Genomic DNA, 20,879 nt, shown 5'->3' on the forward strand with positions numbered 1-20,879 from the left:
TAGCCTCTCTTCTTTCACTCCTATCTGCAACAGCTCATCTCCATAATCATTATTAGAGCAACAAGCTTTTCTTGGACTGACTTCTCCATATAGATTACTCTCTAATACAGGTAAAGTGTATAATAACAATTATATAATGAATTGATTACTTAAAGGTAATATTAGTGAAATAAATACTGACAACATTGTTATTTTCTCTTTAATTTCCCAGAAACTATCTAATACATGAAAATAATACATTCTAATTTGAATAACATGAACATTTATAATTATTTATAAACAAAAAGTCAACTTTCATAATCTTATGAATAATAAATAATACAATTAAAAATATTATAATACTGTAAATATTTATTGTTTATGTTACTTTTGATCACTTTTTATAATAGATATAGTTATATATTTTGTAACAACATAATATAACTAAGATAATTCTAAAAACAAAAGTGGAAGACAATTTGGTTTTAAGATTAAAACATATATTTGGTTTTAAGTTTAAAACATCATAATAAATACTTAGGTAACAAAAAGGTTCTCTTATATCTTTTGTTAGTCGTAACCAGTGTAATATTAAACCTTTGGTATTAACAATTATGTATATAAAAAAATAAAACACAAAAATAAACAAAGTCTTGTTAAAAAAAATTCTAACTACATAAGAAATGAACTACAATTGCTGCATTAAACTATGCACTACAGGTACGCGGTGTCAACAGTTTTCTACCAGGCGGCCTCAATTAATAAGCCAGGTTTGAAGACTGATTCAGATACAGAATTATCACAGCCAAATTAGTTTGCTCATATACCTCTCACCTTTATCTCCTATAAGAAAAACAAAATTACTAAATTAAAATATGTAAAATCAACAAAGAATACAAGAAAAATGGCCATTTTTTTGTACAGTCATTAATGTCTATCATGATGATTCATCAACTATTTATTCATATTAGATCAATTCATACAAACTTTCCAAAAATGTTTTAATTCTTAGATGTTTACAGATGTATGACAGTAGTTAAATGACTTCCAATGTCTTGATAATGGCTAATAGAGGTAGATACTACAGGTACTACAAAACTAACAGTATTCTGCTCCAGCTGAATAGATCTATCGTAAAAGGTCTCATAGGAATATACAGTAGTCACTGTAGACTAAACAAACATTTCTTCAATACTAATGTAACCAACCTACTGATTAAGAAGGATACCAAATCAAACAGCATACCTCACATATGAGGTGTGATACCTATAATAAAACATCCCCAACTTACATTTTGGTGATAACCATAAAGTCTGAACCAATCAATACGTTGAAAATTTCCTGTTAGACTGACTAAGCTGAAAATATATTGTAATGATATTTTACGTCTATAGTAAAATAAAATCAAAAAGTGTTAACTGTTGCCATGAATAGTAAAGGGACATTGGAATTAGGGCAATAAAAAAGTTAACATTGTGAAAAAAAACAATTAATATCAATATATAGAAAATATTATTATTTTAGCGAATAAGGAAAAATTTGCATATTTTGTATTTAAAAAGTTATAATTTATTTCACAACTTTAAATTACGATTTACAATTTATAAATAATATCATAGAAATAAAGGGTAATTAGATACATTAATTAGCATTTTAATACATTATATTGATAGATAACATTTATTTGATCAATTTTATATCATATAAACATTTTGTAATTGTAAATTTAAATATTTAAAGCTATTGTCAATAGATTTAGGAAAAACTGAGTTGGATCTACATTTATATTGTTATTTTGAGGTAAAGTTTTCTCCAAAGACACTAGAACAATGCTGTCTATATAAAATAAATTCCGACTGTCATGCATTGGTTTGATAATATACATCGACCACATGAGTTACTCAAACTTCAAATTTTATGTGTATGAAGTGAATTTTTCAAAGGCTTGAAAATTAATTAACATTTATAATAATTATTTATTTATTTATATATATTTTCGACTACTAGGGCCATTTACAATGAATTTACAAAGTTAGTAGATCGCTATTGACATATTTACAAAGTTACATATAGTTACAAAGTGAGAAAATTAAAAATTAACAATTACTAATACAAGTTACATTACATTAAAATTTAGAATTACAATTACTATTACAAATTACATTACATTACAATTAGTTAGACTATATGTGATCATAAATATTAATGATTTTTAGAAAGTGAAAAAGTTTTGTTATTGTTGTGGGATCTTCGCTCAACATCTCCTGTAAATCTGAAGAGAATCAGTGTGGTTCGTGAGCAATACATTCAGTGAGAATATGCCTAACGGTGAGATCGTTTCCACAGTAGCGACACGTCGGTGGATTTTCTTTTTTCATGAGATGACGGTGGGTGAGTCGAGTATGGCTTATCCGAAGACGGGTTAATACCACATTTTCTCTCCGTAGCAGATTCAAGTTTCTGGTTGGACGTTTCACTGTCTGTTGGACCATTCTTAACTTGTTGTCTCTCATGGCGAACCATTCATCTTGCCACCCAACTTCTTTTATCCATGAAATAACATCTTTGCATATTGATGATGTTACAACTTGGCCTGTCTTTATAGCTAGTCTGCCCTGCGAGTCTGCCTTTTCATTCCCAGTGATCCCACAATGACCTGGCAGCCATAAAAACAGGACCCCACAACCCATGTTGCTCAAAGTTTTCAAATGCTGCTTCAACTCTATTATTAATGGGTGTGTTGAAAATGGATCTTGTAAAGATTTGAGGGCAGATTCCGAGTCAGAACAGATGACCGAGCGGGGGCAGTTTAGAGGGATATTGCAAACTGCGCGATTGATTCCGAAGAGTTCTGCAGTGTACACCGAAGAATATGGTTGTAACGAGTATAAGAGGGTGTGATTATCTGAAACGACAGCAGTGCTTACTCCTTCGACTGTTTTGGAACCATCTGTAAAAATGAAGTTCCAATCGTGGTGGTTAGTTTTAAATTGATTGAACTTTTTCAATGTGATAATTGAGGGTAAACTGCGGCTGAAGTAATTATTTTTGATTGTTAGGATTGGTAACAGCCATGGTTCTACCTTTGGAGGATATTCCTTCATTACATTTGGAAATGGAGTAAGATTTGAGTGAGCAATATATTGTAAGCATCGGTTAGGAAAGGAAAGACGAGTATTTAGTGCATCATGTGCGAAGATTTGATTATCAGATGAAGAGAAGAAATTATTTAGGGGGTGGTTTGGGTTAGATATAATTTTGGAGTAATATTTTAGTGCCAGAATTTTTCTTTTAACTAATAAGGGTATTTCAGATGCTTCCACATGTAAACTACTTGACGGGCTGGAGTGGAAAGCGCCAGTAACAATTCTCAAAGCGACGGTTTGATAATACCCAGATACTTAATAGTTTGAGAACACCCTAAGACTTGTCCCTTTAATTTAATATTATCCACATTCAATTTTTTTCTCCTTGTAAACAAAACGTATTGTGTTTTTGATACAGATATATTAAACCCACTATCTTCTAACCACTTGACAGCACTTTGGATTGATTTGCTGAGCCAGTTTATTAAAACCGATAAATCTTTTATAAGAAGGTCGTCTGCATACAATAAAATTTTGATGGGTGAATTGATGATGCTTGCTACCCCACTGATAGCTATGTTGAAGAGGATAGGGCTTAGAACACTGCCCTGTTCCTCAGGGCATTTACCTGGCAAAAATTTCGGGAGAAGGAGTTTCCGCATTCAACTTTAAACAATCGGTAATTTAAAAAATGTTTAACAAAATTCAGGATTGGACCTTGAATGCCGATTTCTTGGTGTTTCTTTAAAATAATATTATGCTTAGTGGAATTAAAAGCGTTCTCAATGTCTAGGAAAACTGCAAGTACGTGTTGTTTGTTTTTAAAAGCATGGAGTACATCGGATTCCAGTTTGGTGATATTATCAAGCATACTTCTTCCTTTCCTAAAACCACTTAGGTAATAACAACGCTTAAAACATACGTCTAATTTTTAATTAGACGTATGTTTTATTATTTCAATGTTAGGTTATTTTTATTATAAGTTTATGGTAAGTCAATTATTATCCACAATATAGTTATAAAATTTTATTTTAATCAAATAAGAAACTTACAAGTACATCATTTTTCGACATAGCTCTCTTGCTTTTTACTGCACTTGGTCCATCATTGTACAAGCTTCATTATGCCCTCATAAAAGAAAGTTTTCAGTTGAGCTGCGAGCCAGGAATGCATCGCTTCTTTTATTGCTGCATCTGAGGTAAATCAACGGCCCCTAAATGCCACTTGGAGTAGACCAAACAACTGTAGTCAGAAGGGGCAAGATCGGGACTATGTAGCATTTCACTGTAAAGTACACTGTATATTGTTGTCCCCCTTTCCTCATAATGTTCCAGTATTGGACCTTGAGACTCCCTAAAAACAGTAAGCATCAGTTTTCCTGCGGACGGTTGGGCCTTAAACTTTTTCCTGCATGGCGAATTAGGATGTTTCCATTCCATACTCTGCCTTTTACTCTCTGACTCATAATGATGAATCCATGTTTCGTCACCAGTAATAATTCTGTCTAAGAAGTTGTCCCATTTGTTATCATAGTGATCCAAATTTTGTTGGCAGGTGTCCAAGTGCATTTGTTTATGCAACTGTTTGAGTTGTTTTGGGACCCATCTTGCACAAACTATATGAAACCCAAGTCTGTTGTGGATGATTTCGTTGGCAGAACCGTGACTAATTTGCAGACGATGTGCCACTTCTTCAATAGTTACTCGTCTGTCTAAGAGCACCATTTCACGTAAATGCTCAATGTTTTCTTCATTTGTAGCAGTAAACGGTCGTCCAGATCCTTCGTTATGCATAACACTTGTGCGACCATTTTTTAATTTTCCAATCCATTTGTAGACACTCCGTTGTAGCAAAACACTGTTCCTGGTCCCTGATACACCTTCTGACCACAAAAAACGGATCACTGAACATTGCTCTTCTTTGTTGTAAATAGAAAGCGGAGCAGCCATGATTAACAGCACGACAACGATAACGAAACTAACCTAGCAGCTTGAAACTTGCATAGACATAACAACAAATAAACAATGCATACCAAAACGATGCAATCAACAGATAAAAACAGTGCTACCAACATAAACAAAAATATAACTAAATTGTGGATTGACTTACTCTCGTGTAAGAAATTGCATTTCTTATTTAAATGAGATGTTTTTCTCTACATTTCAAATATTTCAGAAATAAAATAGCACTGAAGCTAAATATTTAAAATTAAAAAAATGTTTAAAAGACAGAACTTTAATAATTTAATCAATATTTTACAGAAAAATTGTTATAAATTATAATTTTATTCTTTATGTTTGTGTTATTTTCAAAAATATAAAAACTTGTAGTCAGATGCATTTTTATTCTATAAACATTATCCTAAAATAGACATTTCATATTGTATTCAGATATATTGAACTTTTCTTTTTTTTTTTTAAATTTAATATTAGGTAAAAATAAATTGAGATGAGACTCACCTCATAACTGGAAGCCTACTGGGTGGATTAGCTTTCTCAATACTACCATTCCTCACTGGAAGAACAACACAAGAGAGAGGCCTAGGAAGCTGTGATTTCTTTCTTCTTTGGACGGTAGAACTGGTAGCGCCTTCTTCATTAACTTGGCAAAGATTGATGTTTTTATTGGCATCGATAACTTCAAGGCTATGCCTTTTTTCAATCATACTAATCGATTTCTGATTCAAACTCTCCTCAGTTGCACTCACAACTTTTTTTCTAACAGGTATGTTATGCCTAAAGCCGAACTTCTTTCTAATTGAATTTTTCACATTATCTTGTTCAGAAGAGATATTTGAATTCAAATTATCTGAGTTTTCTTTAGTAGCATCATCGATTACAGTTGGTCCCATGGCTTCTACTGCGCTGGTACCATTGTTATGCGAACTTTCCTTTTGATGGTCATGCTTTCCTATGTGACTTAAAGACATTTTAATACCAGTATCAACAAGAAAATCTTCATCTGTAAATGTCACCTGATCAGGGTTAACACTGAAAGAAATCAAAGAGAGCTCATTTAAGCAATATGTAAATCAACAAAAAGTTTTTTTTTTAACTCAAAGTATTCAAGGAAAAATTAAAATCAGTAAAAGATAAATCATGAGAAAAATTGTAATTTACAACTATGATTCAAAAACAGAACAGAAAATAATTTAACATAAGTTTCAAAATAACTTAACATACAGAAACCAAACAAACAAAACTAATCAATTAACTAATAGTATTTACATGAATGGCATTTCTTATCATATTGTTATGGTAAGTTTTTTTTTTTTTACACTGATTAGCGGTTTGATATTTCTTATGGTTATATGTAGTATTAATGTTTTTCTGTTTAATTTTATACCACAGCATATTTATCTATCTGAACTGATACCATTTTACACAAAAATTTCAAATGTTAGTGTTTTAATTTCAATCATTTCATCGATAGTTGACATCATTTGGTCCATTAGATTTTCAATTTTGAATTATGATGGCTATGTCAGTTAACTATTCTATTTCTAGTTGTTGATTTTTTGTACCAAAATGGATTCGATATTATTACTGTTTTTTTTTATATATCAAGAACTGAGATTTGAAGAATAAACTTTTGTTTGTCATATGTCCCACTAACAAAGCAAAGAAGTGTATGTTAGTGTTTTAGTGATAATTATTATCACTGATTTTCTTGAAATGGAATCTCTAAATCTTCAGAAATCACAACACCCTTAAATGTTTAAAGCCCATTGCAGAAGGGAGAAAGGTACAAAATGTGATATAGCTAGCAGCTATCTTGAAGGATGCTTTGAAATAACTATATATGAGAAGATGGTTGGGAGTGCGTAAATAAGTTCTCTCAACTTATTTGTGTTGTTTACTGACCACACTCCCATATATAGTTATTCGTGTTGTTTATTGACCATACCTCCAACCATCTCCTCATATATATTACCTACCATAGTTGACCATCTTCTCCTCATTATAAAATAACTATATATATGCATTACTTTTCTTCCCCCGTACCCTCCTTCATCATAGATATTATGACTAATTAATAAATTATATTTTATTTATAGTTTTCAAATATTATTAAACTAAAAACTAACATTACATGTGATTAAACCATTTATTTTTAGGAAAGGTTCTTGTCAGTATGATCCATTCCGATATAAAAAAGTAATTAATAAGATAATTTGATCATAAATAAGTTAGGATAAATGACTTAATTTTTTTTTTCAATTACTATCATAATAAATCTTTTTAGGTAACACAACTATTTTATGTAAATTTCTAAAAATATTCCAAATCTATAGTCTTAAATTAAACAAACCAATATAAAAGATAAAAATAATTTAATGAAAATATTAAATAAAAAAAAAGTCAATAATTTTTAATTTCATGCAAAATATTAATCATTTCTCACGTGTTCATTGCGTTGTTTGGCCTATTTCTTGCTGAAACAAAAAAGTAATACGTTAAAACAATAATTATATTAAGAGTAAAAGTTAATAGCATTACTTCAAACTTTGATATTAAATTTTATAAAATAAGTAGTTAAATAGTTGAAATTTCTAACAATTAAAATTGTTTGTTTAACAGTCTCCTAATTTTATTATCATTCTCTGCTGTCAAACTATTTTACTGTTTTAGGCGGGTCTGTGATATTTGTACCTCAAAATTATTTAGAGGTGATGAATTGTTCACTTATTTTACAATATTTTCCAGAGAAAAGGGAGGTAGGTAATTAGATGGATAATTCAATTCTTTTAATTGACCATTTAACAATTCATTTCTTTACAATTCTTATGAACATTTCTTCTTGATTCTTTTTACCTTAATTCCTTTTTTTTTTTTTAATTAAAAAAGAATTTTCAATTGGAAAAAAAACAACAAACTTCCCAAACCTTATGGTTTCTGGGCCAAAAAATAATGTACATATATACTTCTTTGAAGTTCTTCTTCAACAGTCCAGAAGTATAATAAAATAAATAAAAACTCCTAAATGATTTAACCCTTTAACTAGCCACTGTTTATCTTGGCCAAGTATCACAAATTTCCTGCTCAAAACAGTTCAGTCACACGCGCCTAGATGGCAGAAGGTAGAGAGAAATATGCTTAGTGCTGCCTTGGAGTAAGTACCAGCCTTGAAGAAGGACTTTCGACACTGTTAAAGATTGTTTTCTGTTTATCAATTTGTTGGTAGTTTATTCCATGGGAGATAGTAATATATTCTTTAATATTATTACTTCAGATAGTATTAGTGTAATTTATTATTATTATATTAGAAATTATAAGAACAAATTGAAGAAATTTCATTCCCCAAAATTTATTTTTTGTTTATTCCTTCCATTTATCTTTACGCATTCATCGTACATGCATATAACAAGGTAGTATTGATCCCTTTTCCAGCTTTAAGGACCGATGGATTTTGACAAATGAGGTATTAAAAGAATAGGAATTTCACAGAGAAGTGACAAAATCTCAATTTTGATTCTTACATTGTTACTAGAACTTCAATAAAAATTAATCTAACAATTGAGTGTTCCAAAATTCTGACAGAGGTAAGTCAGCAGATCGAGACAGTAACAATTGGGTTTTAAAGATTTCAACATGGACATCAATACCCAAGAACATTCCTAAGGAATTTAGGATAGATCCTTTGTTTTAAAGCCCAAAAATGAACTGTTTTTGAGATAATGCACGAATTAGGAACTAGTCAAACCTCATTCTACAGTTAGCTTCCACATGCCGCCATGGGTACTATGGGATACTTATGCGACGATTAAGCGAACAGCTCAGCTGATTTTTATTCTTGATGGCTCAAATTATTCAATTAGATAGTGTTAATGATTTTAAACAAATCAAGCTCAAGATCCTGAAAATGTGTTCAGTCTGTCTATCTGTGGTTATATAAAAATATTTTGAGCTAAAGACTAAATAGATTAGAACTAGGAATTTATTTTATAAAATATAAAAAAAAAAGTTTTTAAATCCACTTATATTAGTCTAAAGTCCGAATGAAAAAGGATGATGGGATACTTAAAAAGAAAATTAGAATATAGCTAATAAGTGTTGGCATTGAAAAACAAAAAGAATATTATCAAAAAGTATTGAGGCCGATCTCAAGGCACATGTACAAGTCTCAGGCTGCTAGTCCCGCAAAGCACTCACACTATTCAGACTCTGAAGGTTTAACATCTAAACATCAAGAAAGGTAATTAAGAAATCGGTAAATCATCTCAAAAATATGCAGTGCCTGAATATATAACAGCCTGTAGCCGTGGGTTGGGAATCCCTGCTGTAGGGATTTACATGAGATTTTTTTCATAAAACTTATTGGAGTCTTTTTTCATGGATATAAAAATATTTTTTTTAAAAATCCATAATATAAATACATTTCAACTAATACAAAAATTTTTTCCCATAACATTTTCCATCTAGACTTAATGGCTGTCAAACAGCAGAAGTGCAGTTTTGCCCTGCTGTGTAGAACAGGTACAGAGTGGATGGTAAAAGAACTGTCAGAAATCAAAATCTCGCTCAATTCTTCTGATTAGAGAATCAACCGAATTCAGTTAGTGTGAGGAATTATTAAGTGAATCACTTGAACATACTGTACAATTCTAGCACAGATGATCCTCGATTCATATGCCCATACTTATAGGATAACAAAAACATTGGCTAATAATAAATAATACACAACTATGCTAAGTTTCTATGAGGGCAGTCAACCTCACCCCTTGTTCATCATCTTAAAATGGTCTATTTTACACAAATGATAATGAAAACAAAAATATTGAAGAAAAACAATTCCAAAGCTAATATGTTAATGAGGTTTTCTTTTTTTTATACCATACAATTATAAATCATATACAGTAAATGATTATTTGAATATTTACTATATAACATAATTATATATAATTAAGAGTTATTATATACTTATAGAACTTACAAACTTTTTGCAAAGATCTAGATACCATACTTTGACGATCAAGATCAGCCTCATCAACTAAAAAAAAATTAAAAAAATAAATAATTAGTTTAAATAGCCTTTTCCTAGTCTCTAATAAATAGATGAAATACAAGATTGCACAATAGTTTGTTCCATGAGCTGAGAAAAATAAGATAAACAAGAAGAGGTGAGAAGCAGGTTGGATGGCACTTCCTACTTAAAAAGGCTCCACACAAATAGGTGCAGTTCATCCTTTGTCAAGAATGTAACATCTCACGGTGGATTGTACAGGTACACCCTATCACATGAACTTTCTCTTTGCTCAAATTCTCTCGACTATTGAAACCGACTATTAGCCTATTATGTTCACTATTCTTGTGGCTATTTCAAAACACCTGTAAGCCAGTTCAATAACACCAATAGCAACAAGTAGTTTTCTCTCTCCTGCAGAATATGGTTTACTGGACTGAATGTACTTTTGACTTTAATGATTCAGTTACCTTTTCTTAAGTAATTATTCATATCACACTACAATTTTCCTTCAATTTCAAAAATTTTACAAAATTAATATTAGTACCAGAGATATAGGTAAATTTTAAAGGATTTACAAGAGGAGGATTAAAAAAGAGACTAAGGGTTGAATTCACTAACCAGCCTCGTGCTAAAGTGTCATAATTTAACTTTAGATGTCAGTAAGCGACATGACAACAATATAGTTTTTTAACAAGAAATATATTCACTTAATATATATTTATATATATATAAATAGTTGACCGTATAATTTAAAGTATGAAGATGGTCAGGGTTGCGGTCAAAAAAGAACAAAATAGTTTCAAGTATTTATTGTTCGGAGTTCCGTCCCACTTTGTAGGGCTTCATCAGGGCCTATTCAAGACAATAGGCTATACTGGATACAATAGGCTATACTGGATACAATAGGCTGTTTAGGCTATCGTCTTGAACAGCCCTGATAAACGTCGGATAATAAATAGTTGAAAACTATTTCGTTCTTTGTTTGTTCGCAACCCTAACAACCATCTTCTTCATATTTTATATTCACTTCTGTCCTAACAAAATGCTTTTTCTTTTGAAACTCATGTGAGGCTTGTGGAGATAACATTCCACCGATTTCAACTTGTGAGCTTTTTTTTCTCCTCTTGTGAGATTGTGAAATGTCGTACATCGACCAACCTAATCACTGAAATTGTCCGTTCGAAAAGTCATATAAGTAAGGCTGCCATGGAGGGTGGGAGTGGCGGGTTTGATGCCGTTTTTCGATTTCAGGGGCTTTTTAAATATTGCTCGATTAAACTATCTCAAAGTCTCTCCTTCCCGTTTTAAGCTAATATTTCAAAAGTGATATAGGGCCTTCGCTCTCCGGGGGTTTAGCGGGGCGGGTCAGGCGGGGAAGGATGGACTTTTTTTTAGCGTTATAATCCTGTTCTTGTGAGATTGTGACATGTCGTTCATCGACCAACCTACTCGCTATAATTGTCTGTTCGAAAAGACAGATAAGTAAGGCTGCCATGGAGGGCGGGAGTGGAGGGTTTGATGCCATTTTTCGATTTCAGGGGCTTTTTAAATATAGCTGGTTTAGATAGTCCATAAGTAATGATTTTAACACAGCATGAGTCAAAAAGCATTTGGAAACACTCTGATGAGATATCTTCCCTGCTCTGGAAATTCTCCAGACACTGCTCCTTGTGTCTACTATTTCTTTCAATTAATGATTCATAGCCTAGCTGAGCAACATGTCCTTTCTTACGAGGAATGCAAAATATTATTTGATTCTTAGAATACCTTTATAGACTAGTCAGTAATTCTTTTAAAGTAGAATTTGTATTTTTCGGTTGTAATTTATCAAATTATACAATTCATGCACATTGGACGCTGAAGAGACGGATTTAGTATCCTTGAAATGGCCAAAAGTATATAAATGAAACACTTTTATTTTTATGATATGTTGATAAACAAAATAAGAAGAAAAGTTTAATATACTGGAAGATCACAATTAGAAACATTATTAAAGATTAAAAAAAAAAAAATATATTTATCTTCATATTAATGAATCTAGGAAAAGTATTTGTAACACAGTTATTTTTCTTCAATACTCCAAAACATTCAAAATACTACTTAATAAATAAAATAAAACCATTACAAAATCAAAAACTATCTTTCTAGTTAATGCTAAGAAAAGAATATAGAAAAATAATGGATACTTGTATTAACGTTATTTCTTTCATTAAATAACAGAAATTTCATGAGATTTTTCTACCTACATAATAAATTAATATTATATTAATTTCAAGGATAAGAATTGTATGAGAGAGATATCCTATAATAGATATTTCTGATTTGTTTATTCAAGAATAAACATTTCAGCTCTAAACTATCTCAAGAGTCCCAGTCCCTCAGTCTCAATTCACTCCTTTATATCCTCTAATTTCTCACATGTGCAATTAAAAGCTAAATAAACCCTTACACAATGAGCTTAACAGTTTAATTAGTGGGGGAAAAAAGAGCAAATTTTAAGAGGACAAAAATAAGAAACTCACTTAAAATTCCATTCACACTTGGAACTAACATCTTGACAATTGAAGCAGGAAAATTTTGAGCAGTCTTTGGATTAAGATTCGCTAATCGTTTTTCTTCTTCATACTTCTTCGTATCAGCAGCATTCTCCTATCAATTTTTGTATGTATCATTATAGGAAAGATAAGTAGTCTTCATAATTATAATAACAATATGGTAATTAACATTAACACAATATGGTAATTAGCATTATAATAACAATATGGTAATTAGCCTTTCAGTTGACAGATTGACCAGCACCATAAAATCGGTCATGACATGTTCAATATTGATTCTGTAAAAGTTTAGCATTAGATGAATGGTCTAGAATCTAAATTTTAGTAAACTGTTATCTGTTTTTATTTCCTTCATACTTCAGCTAAAGAAAAATTAAGAATTAGGCATATTATCATCATTAATATTACTACAAGTACACTTCTGTCAACCGAAAGATTTATATTTGATATGTGATCACAGCTTAAATTAATTATAGTGCAGTGGTTATATATTATAACTCTCAGAACTAGGATTTTGCATGTCTCCACGTCATAGTGGCACAAAGTATTGTCTTGAAAATCTACAATACAACTGGAAAAACAGATAAGATCTTCAAGTTGAAAGAACTGAAAAATATATTAATCCGGCAAAAAGATTCGTAAGAATAACAGAATAGTTTTTTAAGAACTAATTAGAAAACATATCTGGCCATGAGGCCTACGAGAATGAACAAATATAAACTCATCTTATAAAAACATTTTAGGATTGATAGATTCCATAAAAAAGTGGAACGGGTCATAAATAGATGCTAAAATGATGCATATGTGTAGAAAGGAGTATAAAATTCTGAAGACCGAGATCTTATGGTAAAGGAGTTTTAACAGAGTTTAAGCCTTGACAGAGATAAGATTTAAGAGAGGGTGTAAAAGTGACGAGATGGTAATTTAAGTATATAGTAGGAAAGGAGTATAAAATAAAGATCTGAGGGGGGGGGGAGTCTGGAACCCCAATGACGATAATCTCAGTTTAAACTAATTTAATTGACTTTTACTAGGCACTAACTTCATCTAGATTTTCATGGAGTTTGACTAACACTAATAATAACTAGAATCCAGATTTTAATGTGACAAAAACACTCAGAATATGATATTAGATATACAATAAAATAACATGAAATATGCAAAGAAAAAATATAAATATGGAATAAGGCATCTAAATTATTAGTTACCTTTTAAGTGATGGTAAATAAAATTATATGTACGTAGAGTTATGTGCATATAATTATATAATAGAAGGGAAATGAAAGTCCTCAGCCTATCAAGTACTGACCAATAATCCTGGATAAATAGCACTCCTTTCAGTGGCCTACAAGATAATGACCAACATCCTGCTAAATTGGATATCTCGGTATAACAAGAATATAATAGGTGACCACCAAGGAGAGTTCAGAAGAGGAAATAGCACGCTAGACCAGATCTTTATCCCAAAACAGATACTTGAAATATGATGGGAAATAGATCAAGATGCACACGCCATATTTGTCGATTTCAAAGCAGCCTACGATTCCGTCGACAGAAAATGTTTTTGAAAGATCATGACTGCGATGGGAATCCCTGGGAATTTGATAAGACTGACAAAAGTGTATATGAATGATCCTAAATGCAGAGTTTTGATACAAGGAGGTGGACTTTCACCAATGTTGCTCAACCTAGCTCTAGAAAAAGTGATTAGAAGATTATTATGTGAAAATGGTGGAGTGCATGACGGAATGAAACATTAAGTCCTAGAACATGGACGACAATGTAATCCTAGGAAGTAACTAAGATGACATCTGGGCTCCACAGTAACATCCTTAGCCTTCTTTTCTCTGCAAAGAATACTGAAATTCCAAAAAATCTGAAAATAAGGGAGAACAATGCCATGATAAAGCCAGCTCTGATATACGGCTGTGAGACCTGGGCTCTTACAGGTACCTTAGAAAGCAGAATTGAGAGATTTGAACGGAAAGTCCACGGTTCAATTACAGAAGCAATCTGGGATCTGAGCCTTAACACATGGAGAACACTGAACCATTGGCAGAGACTGGTCAGTTGATATCTCATGATATGAAGGCAAGGAGATTAAGATGGGCAGGACATGTGGTTCAGAGCAATCCATCAAGACCTCCCTCTACACAACAATGAATGCCAGTATAGTAGACAAGAGACTACATGGGAGATCAAAAGCCAGACAGATAAACAGAATCAACAAAGATACAAAAGAGCTAAATGTGGCAAACTGGAAAGCAGTAGCCCAAGATAGGCAGGCCTGGAGAAGGTTGGTTCAAGCGGCCAAGGATCTAAAAGGTTTGTAGAGCCAACCGAAAAAAGAGTTATGTGCTAAAAACTTTGGTGCTGTATTCTATAGGAAAAAAAAATCTTTTTAAGCTTTTTCACATTAGGGAGTATCACATGATCTGATACATAAGCAGTTAAAACTAAACAGGATAAAAAAAACAACAACAAAATTGATCATCTATTCAAGAGATAATTGTGACAAATCAATTGCCAAATATATATATATATTTTTTTTTTGGACACAGGGGGGATACTTAATAGGTCCAATGAAGAAAAAAGAAGTTAAAAAAAATTACCACAGGTGTTATCTTCTGGATTTGAGCCTTTGATTTGTTCAACATGGCAAGGGTTTCTTGATCTTTTTCATTGCTAAGTTGTATCATTACAGAATCAATCATAGTCGACAACTTTTTTTCAGCTGGAAGCTTAACTGTAGCATGTAACTTAGGCAATAATCTTGCAACTGCCCAACGTATATTCGGCACTGGATCGCCTGAAATTAGAAAATCATGTATTCTTGAAACAATAAGTGAAAGTTAAAATCAAAAGTCTAATTGAAAATTAAGGGTGGTATATATGATGATCCCTGACTGGGCAGAAAATTATTTTCAGTAACACTGTAGCAGTTAACAATGAATAAAGCAACAACCCTAAACGTCAATTAATCAGGAAAAAAATAATAAATAGAACCTCATACCCATGGAACCAGGTTCACTACAATGACTTAATGAGGTTAATCGATTAAAATTTGCCAGGCTTTATAGGAATGCCTGAAGTCTTATAGAGGAAAAACCCTGACTAAATGTCATGGAGAAAAAAACTGGAAACCCTAACAATCAAATTATTTTGATACCAATAAGAGGCAAAACTCGAAATATAACTTATTCAGCAGTCCAATAAATTTTTTATTTTTCTCTAGGAAAATATTTCTGAAATATCACAGATCAATCAATAAACATTATTAGCTCAAATTCTCATCAAAGTTCTATATTTATGAGTGCGGAGAAATCTGCGACAAAGGATACTAGAATAAAAGTAATATTACTAACATTGAATTGAGAAAGGGAGGGAGGGAGGGAGGGAGGGAGAGAGAGAGAGGGAGAGAGGGAGAGAGGGAGAGAGGAGAGAGAGAGAGAGAGAGAGAGAGAGGGGGGGAGGTTCTAGAAATATTTCTGAACAGCTGGAATAATTTTAATGAAATTAAATATTTTTCATTAGTTAGCTAAATAGTTTTGTAAAAGAAACATGTCACATACATTGTAAAATAATATAACAGTTGGGCTGAAAAGTTCATAGGTTAACATAAAAAACAATTTTTTATTTTTATAAAATATGATTTTATTATCAATATAGTTGCCTTCAAGGGTGATACAACTATTACAGCGGTCATACAATTTTTTGATACAACTTTTTTTGTGATGATTTGTCTTTAGCCTCAAAATAGGCCTCAGTTTTGGTGATTACCTCTTCATCGGTGCTAAATTTCATTGCAGCGAGCATTCTCTTCTCCTATTTCACATAGGATTTTAGACGCAGATGTCTGAGAACAGGAAAAAGTTGCTGGGGGCCAGATCTGGAGAATAGGGTGGATGCAGAAGCAATTCAAAACCCATTTCATGAAATTTTGCCATCATTTTCTTGATGAAATAGCACTTTCTTCTTCTTCAAATGAGGCCGTTTTTCCACGATTTCGTCCTTCAAACACTTTAATAACTCTATGTAATAGTCGTTGTTGATGGTTTTTCCTTTTCAAGATAGTTAATGAATATTACACCATGCACATCCCAAAGCACTGATGCCATTACCTTGTTAGCCGACTGTTGCGTCTTTCTACGCTTTGGAGTTGGTTCATCACGTGGAGAGGACTGGCTGACTGTAGATTGGACTCAGGTGTGAAATAATGGGGCCATGTTTCATCCATTGTCACATATCAACATAAAAATTCGGGTTTATTAAGATAGAACAGTTCCAAATACTGCTCAGAATCACCAATTTGTTGAAGTTTTTGGTCGATTGTGAGCTCGTGTGGCACCCACTTTGCAGAGAACTTTCTCATACCCAAATATTCATTCACAATATGTCCAATATGTTCCTTTGATATCTTTAGAGTCTCAGGTATCTCAATCTACTTCACTTTACGGTCATCCAAAATTATTTTGTTGAATTATTTGATGTTTTCGTCGGTAACAGCCTCTTTGGAGCATCCACTGCATGCATTGTCCTCAGTGCTCATTTCACCTCGTTTAAACTTAGCAAACCACTTCTCAACAGTTGATTTTCATGGTGCAGAGTCCGAATTATGTTTATCAAGCCAAGCCTTGGCTTCATATCATATGGATTTAATACTAGTAGTGCCATGTATGTGGCAACTTTTCAGTCCAACTGTTATTGCTATCAAATCATAAAATCTTCTTGTCTATGAAAATTTACTAACCTGACATTTGAACCGTTTTAATAAAGAAATGTTCTTTAAAATAAGAAGAGGAAAATATGTTTAATATTTTATCACATGTTTGAAGATACAACATCCTGTCATAAAAGTTGTTACTACCGGCAACCTCTGTAATGAAAAAAGTAATTACACTCTAGTACCACCAATAATTATTATTTCAAATTTATTTTAAAATTAAACTGATAACCTTTAAATAAGTCAATTTTTATTGTAGTTAGAATTATATTTGAGTATTAAAATCAATAGAACAACAAACACTATTATAATGAGAAAAATAATTTTGCTAGGGGAAAAAAACACATATACGGACTATATTAAAAAAAAAAAAAAAACTGTTATTTGATCACTAAATGGAATGTGTACTTTTTTTATTTAAAGTGAAACTTCTTTACCCAAGTTCTACAACTCTAGAAAAAAAAATTATATGGTAATAAATTGATTTCGTGATGCGAGATGAAACAGAAGTAGTAGGGGAGCACAACATTGGTCAATTATAGCAGGAAAATGTTTATATTGTAATAGGAAAGTAGAGGGATTAACAATTCTGGCAATGCTGGTCCCATTGGATGAGCTCCCATAATGTTCTGCTACCCTATTACAATATGAAAACAAAAAATTCTCCTTAGAATTGACTTAGTAAAGGCTGTTCTATTCGAATTATTTTTATTATTCTGGAACTGATATTTTCTGCTTGAGAGAATGCTTACAGCTCCTCTTTGTAATGAGCATGATTCAAAATTGTATCTTGGGGTTAAAAAGTGGAAAAGATAGCACTACAAAATGAGCTGATTACGAATTTTTAAACATTTGAATCAAAATATCTAGAAAATTAAAAATTGGAGTTATATACTGTAAGTGAGAGAAAGTTCAGTATTTCATTCTCTTTTTTTTCTTTTTTTTTTTTTATTAATATAAGGCAATCCACAGCGAAGGTGATGTTTGCCTAGTTATCTACAGGTGACCAACCTGTATCTTAACCATAGTGGGAGGTTAAGTTCTTCATTTTGTGGGACTGGCACTAAATGAAAAAAGTCAACGCCCCAGGCCAGATTCGAACCGGCGGCGCCTGCAGATCTCAAAATGATAGAGCTGTGCCTTACCATCTGAGCTACAGACAGCCCTTCATTCTCTTTCTAATGGCCAATAATTCAAGATTGTATCTTGATGCTACACCGAGTTAGAGAGATGGATGCTGGAAAAGATAGCACTAAAAAACACATTGTTATGGTAAATAATTTCAGTAATACATTTGAACTTTTATTTTTGTTAGCATAAACATATAAGGTATAACCCTTTTAGTTTGTTTAGAATGTTTCACTTTCATATTTTAAGGATAAAGTTAGGTAAAAGAATTTTTATTTTTAAGGTCAACTTAATCCAAACCATTAATATATTTTCTAAATGAGAAATAACTTCTAAGAATGATGAAGCCACCTTAAGAAAGTACTATAAGAGATGGTACAACAATTGATGCAGTATTGGCAAGACATATTGAAAACATTCTATCAAATATTTACATTTCTCATTTTAGCAATCACATCAACATTCACTAATACAAATGATAATGTAATCTATATAGGGGCTGTCCGTAGCTCAGGTGGTTAGGCGTAGGTTTATCAATCTGAGATCTGCGGGTGGTGCTGGTTCGAATCCGGCCTGGGGCCTTGACTTTTTTCATAGAGTGGCGGTTCTACAAAATGAAAAATTAGACTCCCCACCATGGTTAGAATAGGTTGGCCTAGGTTGGTCACCTGTAGATAACCCCCCTCCCCCCACTTGTCAAAATGCTGTATAGGACTTCAATGGGAGTCTTGGGCCGACAAAAGGGCAAAAAAAAAAATGTAATCAATAATTTCACGAATGAAAAGTATAATTAAATAAAACATTATTTACTAATTATTATTACATAAGAAAATAAAATAAATAAAAATGTTATGTTTTGTAAAATAAACATCATGATTAATAGAAATTTAATACATTATTTTATTTTCAGAAGTTTCTCTTCTATATGCCAGTCCCAAGACTGCTACAATTTTTCTCATAGCTTTACAGTAACCAGAATCGAAAAGAAAATATAAAATTTATATTTCAAAAGGATCTATTTCAATTAACAAAAAGGTTTTTAATTTTAAGGTCACTAAACATACCTAAACACTAAACATAGCTAATTGATTAATAGTGATGTCAGATAAATTACTTACCATTCAAAATTCTGTTCCTGATTTCATTACGATGCGCAGGTTTCTGGAGGTATCTTAAATTGACCAAGATCGTTTGCATACAAGCTAATCGTACAGGAAGGATTCGCTAAATAACAATTTAATAAAAACAAAAATTAAAATTAAAATGTACCTCTTCAAAATAAATAATTATTTTTTCCTAATTTGGGATGTCGTATAATTCAATCTTAGAATTTATTTTAGATATAGATTGCATTATCGTAACAAATAAGTTTAGAATTTTTATTAGTTCCCGAAACTGTAACTAAATACAAAGAAATATAAATATTTGGGAATACACACTAAGAGAGGGTCAGTGTTTTTAATTGCTGTTTTTATTCAATTTGTTTGTTTTCCACTAATTTTACAGTAAGAGAATATATAATTATCTGCCACTTCCGAATTCAAACCCCTTGGAGTTAGTAGCACAGTGCTTTTCTCACACCCACGCATGTGCGCAGACACACATATATATGTATGTGTATCAAGGAATTGTCAAGACTTTTTGACAATTCCTCAATCGTCTAACACAGATTTGCTTTAACTTCCATCCATAAAATGTCATTGTCTAGTGTTGTTGGTCTTCCTAATTGATATGAGTCCGAACAATACAAATTATCGTATTTGAACTTGGAAAACTACCTTTGGCATTTATGAACATCTAATGCATCCAGAAAAACATCACAAATATCTTTGGTAACAACTATTACATTACTATCATCGCAAAACTCAAAAAGCAGGCAATGCTGGATAGAGTTGGGCAAAAATTATCCATAGATAAAAATACAACTGAAATTGTCGTGGATAAGATATTTACTTATTAATGGTTTTTCATGAACAAATACTGTTTCCATGACAATTTTAGTTTTAGTTTTATCAATAACTAAGTTTGCCCAACTTTGATGTTGGATATGTGCCTCTTCTGGTATTTAGCTAGCCATTTCACAAAAAATTTTAATTTAAATATTTACAACTAAACAAGTTACTATAACCTTAAAATATCTTTTCCACGACTTTGATGTACAGAATGAGCTGACAAATAACAATCAAATAGTGACATGAAGTTCTAATTAATGATCGTGATCTAATAAAAATAATAACTTTCAAACTAAAGTATTTTGAGGCAACTCGAGTAAAATAGTTAAGTGGAAATTCATTAAGACCACATCGACAAACAAGTATTCTATGACATTTATAAAAAAATTAATACTGGAAGATTATTGATTGACCGTGTGTAAAGATGAAAGGAATATGGTCCGGGTGCGGTCAAAAAAACTCAAATAGTAGAATTATACTATTTTAATGA

At 31.8% G+C, this 20,879-nt stretch overlaps 1 protein-coding gene across 3 annotated transcripts in view; it reads right to left on the reverse strand.

The window, feature by feature from the left end:
- Nucleotides 1-224: 224 nt before the first annotated feature.
- LOC106693026 (serine/threonine-protein phosphatase 4 regulatory subunit 4) overlaps nucleotides 225-20,879 on the reverse strand; it is a 46,062-nt gene continuing 25,407 nt past the window's right edge. The window contains exons 13-20 of one of the 3 annotated variants that reach the window (XM_014439328.3): nucleotides 19,556-19,661; nucleotides 17,337-17,462; nucleotides 15,199-15,395; nucleotides 12,554-12,680; nucleotides 9,999-10,055; nucleotides 7,470-7,500; nucleotides 5,525-6,055; nucleotides 227-822 (exon numbers count right to left, since the gene is read on the reverse strand). In XM_014439328.3, coding sequence (XP_014294814.1) covers nucleotides 816-822; nucleotides 5,525-6,055; nucleotides 7,470-7,500; nucleotides 9,999-10,055; nucleotides 12,554-12,680; nucleotides 15,199-15,395; nucleotides 17,337-17,462; nucleotides 19,556-19,661 — 1,182 coding nt within the window. In that variant the 3' untranslated portion in view covers nucleotides 227-815. Of the gene's footprint in view, nucleotides 823-5,524; nucleotides 6,056-7,469; nucleotides 7,501-9,998; nucleotides 10,056-12,553; nucleotides 12,681-15,198; nucleotides 15,396-17,336; nucleotides 17,463-19,555; nucleotides 19,662-20,879 lie in introns of all 3 variants that reach the window. The other 2 variants (XM_067048510.1, XM_014439335.3) reach the window with 2 other exon arrangements.

Source organism: Halyomorpha halys, unplaced genomic scaffold (genome assembly GCF_000696795.3).
Source record: "Halyomorpha halys isolate HHAL.00 unplaced genomic scaffold, Hhal_1.1 Scaffold7.1, whole genome shotgun sequence".
In the NCBI taxonomy this organism is placed as follows: domain Eukaryota; kingdom Metazoa; phylum Arthropoda; class Insecta; order Hemiptera; family Pentatomidae; genus Halyomorpha; species Halyomorpha halys.